This window comes from Oncorhynchus tshawytscha, linkage group LG31 (genome assembly GCF_018296145.1).
Source record: "Oncorhynchus tshawytscha isolate Ot180627B linkage group LG31, Otsh_v2.0, whole genome shotgun sequence".
NCBI classification, from domain to species: Eukaryota; Metazoa; Chordata; class Actinopteri; order Salmoniformes; family Salmonidae; genus Oncorhynchus; species Oncorhynchus tshawytscha.
Genome location: NC_056459.1, coordinates 31,956,963 through 31,969,975, shown reverse-complemented (window position 1 = coordinate 31,969,975; position 13,013 = coordinate 31,956,963). Strand labels below are relative to the sequence as shown.

Sequence of the window (13,013 nt, the reverse complement as noted above, 5' to 3'; positions counted from 1 at the left end):
TTATGGATGATTTATCAATAAACGACTATTTAAAAAAATAAAAATAAAAAAAAGCTAAAGTGTTCAATTTTTATTTTTTAACATATTTTGGGCGTGAGTGCTATGATGGCACAAACAGATCTGGGACCAGTCTAGAGAGCAGTCAGTTGGACTTGTTTTCAAGGCGCCTGCGCAGAAACGTCCCTGTTGCCTCTTCGGACACGACACTTACAAGGGACTGCATGTGTTATTTCGGGGATTAACAACTGTAAATGTAAAAACAATTTAAATAAGGTTGACAACTACAGGTCTTAACATGAGCACGCTATGGATGGGGAACGTGAGTATCTCAAACCAGTTCAGTCGAAATTTTTAACGCTTCAGGTTGTAGGTAAATTAGCTAGTTGAAGCTAAGTAGCTAGCTTCAACTTAAGTTGTTTGCTAGCATGCTAGCTAGTAGTAACATAACTAGCCACCTGACGTTAACTTAGTTTATTAGTGCTAAATCGGTTAACTTGCTGCAGATGGAACATTTTGACACATGACTAGCTAAACGCAGCATTCTATAATATTTGCAAGGGACATGTGGTAGCTAACTCTTAGCTAAATTAACGTTAGCTAACCTTACATGTTATGATAATGAAGTCTGTTTGTTAGTTGGAGCCCTACATGGACGAAAACTTCATAACCCGAGCCTTCGGCACTATGGGGGAGTTGGTGGTGAGTGTACGGATTATACGCAACAAAATGACCGGGTGAGTATTTTATCCATGATGTTTGACCCGAGTTAAAAACTACAGGGGGGTGTGTCTGCGGGTAGCCTTCTGGTTAGAGCAGGGGTGGGGGTCTGCGGGTAGCCTTCTGGTTAGAGCAGGGGTGGGGGTCTGGGTAGCCTTCTGGTTAGAGCAGGGGTGGGGAGCAGGGTAGAGCAGGGGTGGGGGGTCTGCGGGTAGCCTTCTGGTTAGAGCAGGGGTGGGGAACTCTAGTTCTCGAGGGTCTGATTGGTGTCACACTTTCTCCAATCCCTAGCAAACACACCTGATTAATCAAATTTAGGTGATTTATTGGAGTCAGGTGTGTTAGCTGGGGCTGGGGAAAAACTGTGACACCAATCAGGCCCTAGAGAACTGGAATTGCCCAGGCCTGGGTTAGAGCATTGGGCCAGTAACCAAAATGTTCCTAGATTGAGTCCCTGAGCTGATAAGGTAAAAATCTGTCATTCTGCCCTTGAACAAGGCAGTTAACCCTCTGTTCCAAGGCCGTCACAATGAGGTAATGAGGGTGGAAGAGAGGAGAGGAGGGTGGAAGAGAGGAGAGGAGGGTGGAAGAGAGGAGGGTGGAAGAGAGGAGAGGAGGGTGGAAGAGAGGAGGGTGGAAGAGAGGAGAGGAGGGTGGAAGAGAGGAGAGGAGGGTGGAAGAGAGGAGAGGAGGGTGGAAGAGAGGAGAGGAGGGTGGAAGAGAAGAGAGGAGGGTGGAAAGAGGAGAGGAGGGTGGAAGAGAAGAGAGGAGGGTGGAAGAGAAGAGAGGAGGGTGGAAGAGGGTGGAAGAGAAGAGAGGAGGGTGGAAGAGAAGAGAGGAGGGTGGAAGAGAAGAGAGGAGGGTGGAAGAAGAGAGGAGGGTGGAAGAGAAGAGAGGAGGGTGGAAGAGAAGAGAGGAGGGTGGAAGAGAGGAAGAGGGTGGAAGAGAGGAGGGGAGGGTGGAAGAGAGGAGGGGAGGGTGGAAGAGAGGAGAGGAGGGTGGAAGAGAGGAGAGGAGGGTGGAAGAGAGGAGGAGGGTGGAAGAGAGGAGGAGGATGGGCCTCCCGAGTGGCGCAGTGGTCTCGAGGCGTCACTACAGACCCAGGTTCGATCCCAGGCTGTGTCACAGCTGGCCATGACTTGGAGACCCATGAGGCGGCGCACAATTGGCCCAGTGTCATCCGGGTTAGAAAAGGGTTTGGCAGGCCAAGATTTCCTTGTCCGGTCGCGCTCTAGTGACTCATGTGGCTGGCCGGGCGCATGCACGCTAACATGGTCGCCAGGTGTACAGTGTTTCCTCCAACACTGTGGTGTGGCTGGTTAAGTGGGCATTGTGTCAAGAAGCAGTGCGTGCGGGAGTTGCAGCGATGAGACAAGGCTGTAACTACTAATTGGATACCACAAAATTGTGGAGAAAAAGGATGGAGTGCCCGTTGTGCTGTACTTTGCCCCCCCCCAAAAATATCTGCCAAACCATTTCTCAAATGTTTCTCAAAATTACTGGTGCTGGCTAATTTCATTTGATCATGCTTTGTGATATTGCTGGTTTTATGCTGTTTTAGTCCACAGAACATGACAGTAGAACCTGATGAACCACACGGGGAAACAATCAAGTTGGCCAGTCAACTTCATACTCTTTGGTCCTACCAGATCCTTGATGAGAAGTTTCTAGCTCATGTATCCCTCTGTCCTTGGACTCTTGTTAGATGAAGTTGTCCGGTTTATCAAGTCCCAGGCTCCCATGAATATATATTTACAAGTTCATTACAATTTCCTTTAGCACCATCTGTACCTGATAGAGCAGATATCGCGTGCAGAAGTAAGCCGTCTGGCATGACAGTTATTGGGAGACTAGAGCAGACCCAGAAGTTCAGACTGAACACACATTTAAGTGCTCTGTTTACTTGGTCCTGTTACAATTTCTGCTATGAAAACCTGCGATTTCATTGGGGAATTTCCCCCTCATACTAAACAGCTGGCAAAACAAACCAATCAATTTTTTAAAAGTGTATTTTTATTTAACTAGGCAAGTGAGTTAATTAAGAACAAATTCTTACTTACAATTTATTTTTATTTTACCTTTATTTTACTAGGCAAGTCAGTTAAGAACAATTTCTTATTTTCAATGACGGCCTAGGAACAGTGGGTTAACTGCCTGTTCAGGGGCAGAATGACAGATTTGTACCCTGTCAGCTCGGGGATTCAAACTTGCAACCTTTCGGTTACTAGTCCAACGCTCTAACCACTAGGCTACCCTGCCGCCCCAATGCCGGCCTACCCCGGCCAAAAACCTAACCCGGACGCTGCTCGGCCAATTGTGTGTTGTCATAGGATGCCACCTTTCCAACAAGTCAGTTCGTCAAATGTCTTCCCTGCTAGAGCTGCCCCGATCAACTGTACGTGCTGTTATTGTGAAGGGGAAATGTCTAGGAGCAACAACGGCTCAGCCACAAAGTGGCTAGGCCACACCATCTCACAGAACCTCCGAATGCTGTAGCATGTAAAAATCATCTGTCCTCTGTTGCAACGCTCACAACAGAGTTCTAAACTTCCTCTGGAAGCAACGCTCACAACAGAGTTCTAAACTTCCTCTGGAAGCAACGCTCACAACAGAGTTCTAAACTTCCTCTGGAAGCAACGCTCACAACAGAGTTCTAAACTTCCTCTGGAAGCAACGCGGGTACAATAACTGTTTATCAGGAGTGTCGTAAAATTAATTTGATAATGCTTTGTGATATTGCTGGTTTTATGCAGTTTTAGTCCACAGAACTTGACAGTAGAACCTGATGAACCACATGGGGAAATAATCAAATTGGCCAGCCGCACACAAACATGCGCAATGCACTTTGTAACTTTTTATGAGCTGGATTGCCTGTCATTGCAATTTCATTTTTAATTTACGCTCTTTAGCACATTTAGCTTGCAGCCTTCATGGAAATTCGCTATTACATGTGCTAATTTAGTTCTCTTTCTGGTAATAGACAGCCAATGGGTTGTTTAGTGTATTTTTTGGGGTGTCCTCTTGTGCACTAAGCCGGTAATTCTGTAAATCCCAGGATGAGAGGACGGGGTCTAGATTACCGCCCAACCCTGTGATGTACCATCCAAAGTGTCATTCGTAACGTCACCATGCTCAAAGGGATATTCAATGTCTGTTTTTTTGTTGTTTTTACCCATCTACCAATACATGCCCTTCTTTGCAAGGCATTGGAAAACCTCCCCTGATCTTTGTGGTTGAATCTGTTTTGAAATTCAGTGCTTGACTGAGGACCCTTTACAGATTGTACGTGTGGGGTACAGAGATGAGGTAGTCATTCAAAAAATCATGTTATGCACTATTATTTGCACAGTGACTCCATGCAACTTTTGACTTGTTAAGTGCATTATTACACCTGAACCTTCTCATGCTTGCCATTAACAAATGGGGTGAATACTTATTTAATACAGTTGAAGTTAAATATAATTCCACTTTGACATTCTGGGGTATTGCATTTAGGGCAGTGACAAATCCAATTAAATCGGGCTGTAACACAACAAAATGTGGGGGAAAAGTCAAAGGGGTGTGAATACCTTCTGAAGGCATTGTATGTAGGTAGGGGTAAAGGATACATAATAGACAGTAACAGCAATATACTGTAGGTAGGTAGGGGTAAAGGATAGATAATAGACAGTAACAGCAGTATACTGTAGTAGGTAGGGGTAAAGGATAGATAATAGACAGTAACAGCAGTATACTGTAGGTAGGGGTAAAGGATAGATAATAGACAGTAACAGCAGTATACTGTAAGTAGGGGTAAAGGATAGATAATAGACAGTCACAACAGAGTATACTGTAGGTAGGGGTAAAGGATAGATAATAGACAGTAACAGCAGTATACTGTAGGTAGGTAGGGGTAAAGGATAGATAATAGACAGTAACAGCAGTATACTGTAGGTAGGTAGGGGTAAAGGATAGATTAGACAGTAACAGCAGTATACTGTAGGTAGGTGGGTAAAGGATAGATAATAGACAGTAACAGCAGTATACTGTAGGTAGGTAGGGGTAAAGGATAGATAATAGACAGTAACAGCAGTATACTGTAGGTAGGTAGGGGTAAAGGATAGATCATAGGCAGTAACAGCAGTATACTGTAGGTAGGTAGGGGTAAAGGATAGATAATAGACAGTAACAGCAGTATACTGTAGGTAGGTAGGGGTAAAGGATAGATAATAGACAGTAACAGCAGTATACTGTAGGTAGGGGTAAACTGACTAGCCAACAGCATGGATAATAGCCAATAGCAGCAGTGTATATGACGAGTCAAAAGAGTTGGGGTCAGTGCAGATATTCCAGGTAGCTTTTTGGTTAACTATTTTATCAGTCTTATGGCTTAGGGGTTCAAGGTCCTGTCGGTTCCAGACTTGGTGCATTGGTACCGCCTGCCGTGCGGGAGCAGTGTGAACAATTTATGACTTGGGTGTCTGGAGTCTTTGACCATTTGAAGGGCCTTCCTCTGACACCGCCTGGTATAGAGGTCCTGGATGGCAGTGACCTAAGCCGGGCCGTACACACTACCAGCTGTAGCGCCTTGCAGTCAGCTGCCAAGCAGTTGTCATACCAAGCGGTTATGCAGCCAGTCAAGATGCTCTCGAAGGTGCAGCTTTAGAACTTTTTGAGGATCAGAGCTCTGGTCAAAATGCTAAATATTTTCAGCCTCCTTGGGGGGGGGGGTTGGCCGTTCTTCACAACTGTTGGTGTGTGTGGACCATGTTAGTTTCATAGTGGCGTGAACACTATGGGGGGGGGTGTTCGGCCCTCAGTACCCTTTAGTCCACAATCAGCACCTTTTCTCTTGCTGACCTGGAGGGAGAGGTTGTTGTCCTGGCACCACCACCATTTCCTCCCTATAGGCTGTCATGTCGTCGGTGTTCATGCCTACCACTGCTGTGTTGTCAGCAAACTTAATAATGAATAATGATGTTTGAGTAAACGGGGGGACTTAGCACACACCCCTGTGGGGCCCCATGTTGAAGGTCTGTGTGGCGTATGTGTTGTTGCCTACCCTCACCACCTGGGGGCGACCCGGTTGCAGAGAGAGTCCTGAGCTTAGTGAGCTTTTGTGCCTTTGACATGACAAGGAGTGGCGCGAGGGCACAAGCAGGCTGGTACCCAGGCTAGTACCATTGTATTATAGCTACACACCATACACAGTTTAAAAATCCATCCTTTTACTGCAACATTGGGCTGATATCCCTTCTCTGTGTTGCTCTTCAGTAGGGGTGCAGCAGGCTACTGCTTCGTGGAGCTGACGGATGAAGCCACAGCTGAGCGGTGTCTTCGTAAAGTCAATGGAAAAGCACTACCAGGAGCCACACCAGTAAATATACCGTTTAACAAGGCTACTTGGATGTTATGGATTCTGTTTTTGCATCCCAAATGGCACCCTATTCATCCCCATAATATAGTACACTACTTTTGACCCGGGCCCCAGTGGAAATGCAGACCTAGATTGTATCAGTTTATACATAATGCTTTTTGGTAGCCTGAGACAAACAAGATATTTATGCAATTTTCCTCATTAGCGCTTGTATAAATGAATGCATATTGTCATGATATTGTAAATTAACATTTCTAAGGAAGCCTTTTTGTACTTCACAGCCCAGAAGATTTAAATTAAACCGGGCCACTTTTGGGAAGCAAGGAGAAAGCAGGTATATCAACCAGCTTGATTGTAAAGTCAAACTAAATGTCATGAGATGCCATATAGAAACATTGGAAATGAACACACAACCCCCCCCCTTCTCTCTGCTACAGTCCACTCTATTCCCTGTTTGTTGGGGATCTCACGCCTGAAGTGGATGACGGGATGCTGTACGAGTTCTTCTACAACCGCTACCCTTCCTGTCGTGGGGGGAAGGTGGTGCTGGATGGCACGGGGAACTCCAAGTGAGTCCCGTAGGATATTATAATCCCTTTAGAAGGGTTTCAATATATCAAGGTTGATGTGATCTAATAGGATGTGAGTACAATTGATACGGCCATTTCCAAAACATCTGTTAGTCTTCCACGACTATTTATAACAGTCACGACTTCTACACTAACAATTTTAAATGTCTTCTTCCACTACCCCAAAAACATATTCACAGACGAAGCTAGTTATTTACTTGTATACTTGTCTGAACGTTTCTCTTGTTTCCAGGGGTTGTGGGTTTGTCCAGTTCCCAGACCAGAGGCTTCAGAAGCTGGCCCTGGAGGAGTGTCAGGGAGCGGTGGGGCTTGGGAGCAAGCCCCTACGACTGAGCCTAGCTGCTAACAAGTCAGTTTTACTTCAGTTCTTACTGTTACTGTGTTATAAGTTATAATCTCCAGACATGGTGTGTATATGCCATTCGAAAAACCAGGGTTGTAGCATAACCAATTCAGTTTCCAAACCACCTTTTTTATAGCCTTTAAAACTGTAGCTATATTTCCAACGTTATTTGACTATTCCCTTTGTTTTGCAACGCGCTCATGAAGACCTGAGCAGAGAGTATCTTTCCCCAAAATAATAGTTTTTCAACTCATGAAGATATGTGTTTTTAATAATCACTGTCAGATGCCTCGGTTACCAATAATTCTCTCTCACTCACAGAACTAGGCATAATCAATCAGACAACAGGGGGTGGGGGTCACATGGAGGAGGCTACAGACACAACCAGCAACAATACAATCAACAGTCATATGGTGGTGGATGGGGCTCTTGGGGCTACGACCAGAATGGAGGCAACTATGGCGGCTACAACTACAACCAGTATGATTACACACAGAATCCTGCACAGGTAAGATTGCTGCCCTGCTTCCCCTTTATGTTTACGTAGCTCAGCGGCTCAACGTCACCTTTACTGGTGATATGTTACGTAGCTCAGCAGCTCAACGTCACCTTTACTGGTGATGTGTTTACGTAGCTCAACGTCACCTTTACTGGTGATGTGTTTACATAGCTCAACGTCACCTTCACTGGTGATATGTTACGTAGCTCAACGTCACCTTTACTGGTGATATGTTACGTAGCTCAACGTCACCTTTACTGGTGATGGCAAGATTACTCTGACAGACATGGCAGCTCTGCTTCTAGCTCCTTAGCAACTTTGCAGTATTTTGTTTTTTTTGGTGTGTCATTTCTTATATTATTAGTTCAGAAAGTTTTTTTTGTGTTATTACATACAGCTGGAAATAACTTTTTGATATCAGAGCGGGGGTAACTCACCAGCATTACGACCTGGAATACGACATTACCGAATTGAATCCTTTGTTCGTAACCCCCAGGGCTATTGAACTTATTACAGAGGCTGCTCCAAAACATACCCGGCAAAGAAGAGGTTTTCGGAGTGGACTTCTGCACACCATCTACCGCTAATGTTCACACTCTGGACAATAAAGTCGACAAGCTCAGTGCGAGGATATCCTTCCAGAGAGACATCAGGGTCTGTAACATTAATTTTACGGAATCATGGCTCTCTCTGGATATACTGTCCCTGTCCATACAGCCAGCTGGGTTCTCAGTACATTGCGCAGACGGGAATAAAGAACTCTCCGGGAAGAAGGAAGGCAGGGTGTATGTTTCATGATTAACTACTCATGGTGTGATTGCAGTAACGTACAGAAACTCAAGTCCCTTTTTTAACCCGACCTAAATCACAATCAAATGCCAAATGTATTACCTCCCAAGGTAATTATCTTTGGTTATAGTCACAGCCGTGTATATTCCCCCTCAAGCCGATACCATCGCGGCCCTCATGGAACTACACTTTGTGCAAACTGGAAACCACATATCCTGAGGCAACATTTATTGTAGCTGGGGATATTAGCAAAGCATATTTGAAGAAAACACAACCAAAGATTTATCAACACATTGACTGTAGTACTCGTGCTGCTAAAACACTTGACCACTGCTACTCCAACTTCCGGGATGCCTACAAGGCCCTCCCCTACTCTCCCTTCGGCAAATCAGATCATGGCTCGATTTTGCTGATCCCTTCCTATAGGCAGAAACTCAAACAGGAAGTACCTGTGCTAAGGTCTGTTCAACGCTGGTCTGGCCAATCGGAATCCATGCTTCACGATTGTTTTGATCAAGCGGACTGGGATATGTTCCTGGGAGCCTCTGAGAATAACATGTACACTGACTGGGTTCACCCAAATCAGAAACCGTGGATAGATGGAGGCATTCGCGTGAACCACTGCATTTAACCATGGCAAGGTGACTGGGAATATGTTTGAATACAAGCAGTGTAGTTATTCCCTCCGTAAGGCAATCAAACAAGCAAAACGTCAGTATAGAAACAAAGTGGAGTCTCAATTCAACGGCTCAGACACGAGACGTATGTGGGTCTACAGACGATCACGGATTACAAAGGGAAACCCGGCCACGTCGCGGACACTGGCGTCTTGCTTCCGGACTAGCTAAACACCTTCTTCTCTCGCTTTGAGGACAACACAGTGCCACCGACGTGGCCCGCTCCAAAGGACTGTGGGCTCTCGTTCTCTGTGGCCGAAGTGAGTAAGACATTTAAACATGTTAACCCTTGCAAGGCTCCCGGCCCAGACAACATCCCTAGCCACGTCCTAAGAGCATGCACAGACCAGCTGGCTGGAGTGGTTACGGACATTCAATCCCTCCCTATCACAGTCTGGTGTCCCCACTTGCTTCAAGATGTCCACCATTGTTCCTGTTCCCGAGAATGTGAAGGTAACTGAACTAAATTACTATTGCCTCGTAGCACTCACTTCTGTCATCATGAAGTGCTTTGAGAGACTAGTCAAGGATCATGTCACCTCCACCTTACCTGTCACCTGTTGAGTATTATTACCTGTCACCGTGGATTCACTTCAATTTGCATACCGCCCCAATAGATCCACAGACGATGCCATCGCACTGCACACTGCTTTATCCCATCTGGACAAGAGGAATACTTACGTAAGAATGCTGTTCATTGATTATAATTCAGACTTCAACACCATAGTATCCTCCAAGCTCATCATTAAGCTTGGGGCCCTGGGTCTGAACCCTGCCCTGTGCAACTGGGTCCTGGACATTTCTTCAGCCTCCTAAGACCCTCAAACTTTTACAGATGCACAATTGAGAGCATCCTGTCGGGTTGTATCACTGTCTGTACGACAACTGCACCGCCCACAATCGCATGGCTCTCCAGAGGGTGGTGCGGTCTACACAATGCATCGCCAGGGGCAAACTACCTGCCCTCCAGGACACCTACAGCACCCGATGTCACAGGAAGGCAAAAAGACAATAACCACCCGAGCCACTGCCTGTTCACCCCGCTTCCATCCAGAAGGCGAGGTCAGTACAGGTGCATCAAAGCTGGGACCGAGAGACTGAAAAACAGCTTCTATCTCAAGGCCATCAGACTGTTAAACAGCCACAGTTAACAAACAGTTTAATAGACATCACGAACTGGCTACCACCCAGTTACTCAATCCTGCACCTTAGAGGCTGCTGCTCTATATACTGCTCTATATACAGAGTTGGAAGTTAACATGCACTTCGGTTGAGGTCATTAAATCTCTATTTTTCAACCCCTCCCCAAATGTCTTGTTAACAACTATAGTTTTGGCAAGTCAGTTAGGACATGTACTTTGTGCATGATCCAAGTAGTATTTCCAACAATTGTTTACAGACAATATTAATTCACTTATAATTCACTGTATCACAATTCCAGTGAGTCAGAAGTTTACATACACTATGTTGACTGTGCCTTTTAAACAGCTTGGAAAATTACAGAAAATGATGTCATGGCTTTAGACTCAAATTACGTCAATTAGCCTATTGGAGGTTTGCCTGTGGATGTTTTTCAAGGCCTACCTTCAAACTCCGTGCCTCTTTGCTTGACATCATGGGAAAATCAAAACAAATCAGCCAAGACCTCAGAAAAAAGACTGTAGACCTCCACAAGTCTGATTCATCCTTGGGAGCAATTTCCAAACACCTGAAGGTACTACGTTCATCTGTACAAACAATAGTACGCAAGTATAAGACGTGTTCTTTCTCCTAGAGATGGACGTACTTTGGTGCGAAAAGTGCAACTCAATCCCAGAACAACAGCAGGACCTTGTGAAGATGCTGGAGGAAACGGGTACAAAAGTATCTATTTCCACAGTAAAACGAGTCCTTTATCGACATAACCTGAAAGACCGCTCAGCAACGAAGAAGCCACTGCTCCAAAACCGCCATTTTTAAAAAGCCAAACTACGGTTTGCAACTACACATGGGGACAAAGATTGTACTTTTTGGAGAAATGTCCTCTGGTCTGATGAAACAAAAATAGAACTGTTTGGCCATAATGACCATTGTTATGTTTGGAGGAAAAAGGGGGAGGCTTGCAGGCCTAAGAACACCATCCCAACTGTGAAGCACGGGGGTGGCAGCATCATGTTGTGGGGGTGCTTTGCTGCAGGTAGGACTGGTGCACTTCACAAAATAGATGGCATCATGAGGAAATAAAATGATGTGGACATATTGAAGAAACATCTCAAGACATCAGTCAGGAAGTTAAAGCTTGGTCGCAAATGGGTCTTCCAAATGGACAATGACCCCAAGCATACTTCCAAAATAGTGGCAACATGGCTTAAGGACAATAAAGTCAAGGTATTGGAGTGGCCATCACAAAGCCCTGACCTCAATCCCATACAAAATGTGTGGGCAGAACTGAAAAAGCGTGTGTGGGCAAGGAGGCCGACAAGCCTGACTCGGTTACACCAGCTCTGTCAGGAGGAATGGGCCAAAATTCACCCAACTTATTGTGGGAAGCTTGTGGAAGGCTACCCTAAACGTTTGACCCAAGTTAAACAATTTAAAGGCAATGCTACCAAATACTAATTGAGTGTATGTAAACTTCTGACCCACTGGGAATGTGATGAAAGAAATAAAAGCTGAAATAAATCATTCTCTCTCCTATTATTCTGACATTTCACATTTTAAGTTAAGTGGTGATTCTAACTGACCTAAAGACGAGGAATTTCTACTAGGATTGATTGTCAGAAATTGTGAAACCGAGTTTAAATGTATTTGGCTACGGTGTATGTACATCTTCCGACTTCAACTGTAGGTACATACAGGAATCACTGTTCACTTTAATAATGAAACACTAGTCACTTCAATGTTTACATACTGCTATACTCATTTCATATGTATATACTGTATTCTACTGTATTCTACTGTATTTTAGTCAATGTCACTCCGACATTGCTCGTTCTAAAATATATATTTCTTATCCATTATTTTACTTTAGATTTGTGTATTGTTGTGAATTTTTAGATATTACTGCACTGTTGGAGCTAGGAACACAAGCGTTTTGCTACAACCGCTATAACATCTGCTAAATATGCGTATGTGACCAATACAATTTGATTTGGTTTGTAACGTAGCTCAACGTTACTGGTGACGTGTTACGTAGCTCAACGTTACTGGTGACGTGTTACGTAGCTTAACGTCACTACAACTTCTTAGACAATATTAACACCTGAATGCATTGTCATTTCCTTTTCCATTTCCTCGTGTCGTTAAGACTTTTTCAATATACTCTATCATTTTATTAACCAACTCATTTAACATTTTCAGGAAAATGAAGCTGTTGAAGAGGATGGTCTGGAAGGTAGGTGTTTTTCTTTTGTTGTTCCTACTTGTTTTTCTCCAGACTTTTGTGGCCTATTATCTATAAAGGCTCTTGATGACATTGACTTGCTGACATTGAGGTGTTTCATAATAAACTTAGATTGATATCCTGCATGTTCCGAGGATTTACCAGTGTATATGGAATTTAGCGGAGTCAGACTTATGCTCCTCTTGGTCTAATGGTTAAGGCATTCGTTTCACGAGCAGGAGACTGGGGTTGTTGACATCAGTCAACAAATAATCACTGCTAGCCTTTTCCTCTATTGTAGATCCTAACCCAGAGCTGGATGTGTTGGAAGCCAACAGGAAGTTTATGGAACACAGTGAGGAACTGTATGATGCCCTTATCCAGTGCCACTGGCAACCCTTGGAATCCTCAGAACAAGCATTTGGAACCACGAGTAGCCTTCCAGAACCTGTCTACTGTTGAGGCATACAATGGAATGGCAATATCCTCTTTTGCCATGTTCTTTGGTCTTTCATATTATATTCTGTAAATGTTTGATCATGGAAAGGTTAAAGACATATCCCCAGTCCTTGGCCATAACTGCCATTTGCTTTACAATATTATTATTTTTTTTTGTTAATTGACAAATGTTTTATTTTGTGTATCTTTATAAAAGTCATGCTGTGCCTAAGAATAAGCTTC

At 44.3% G+C, this 13,013-nt stretch overlaps 1 protein-coding gene across 2 annotated transcripts; it reads left to right on the top strand.

Annotated features, from left to right (window-relative positions):
• Positions 1-159: 159 nt before the first annotated feature.
• Positions 160-13,008, top strand: LOC112229411 (tRNA selenocysteine 1-associated protein 1). Of its 2 annotated transcripts, none has more exons than XM_042310297.1 (9): positions 160-319; positions 637-734; positions 5,974-6,073; positions 6,355-6,407; positions 6,511-6,642; positions 6,896-7,012; positions 7,328-7,514; positions 12,311-12,344; positions 12,634-13,008. In XM_042310297.1, the coding sequence occupies exons 1-9, from the start codon at positions 296-298 to the stop codon at positions 12,792-12,794; spliced, it is 906 nt and encodes a 301-aa protein (XP_042166231.1). In that variant the 5' UTR covers positions 160-295; the 3' UTR covers positions 12,795-13,008. The 2 variants fall into 2 exon arrangements, with proteins under 2 accessions (XP_042166231.1, XP_042166230.1); XM_042310296.1 differs by having other exon boundaries at positions 5,971-6,073.
• The last annotated feature ends 5 nt before the right edge of the window (positions 13,009-13,013 follow it).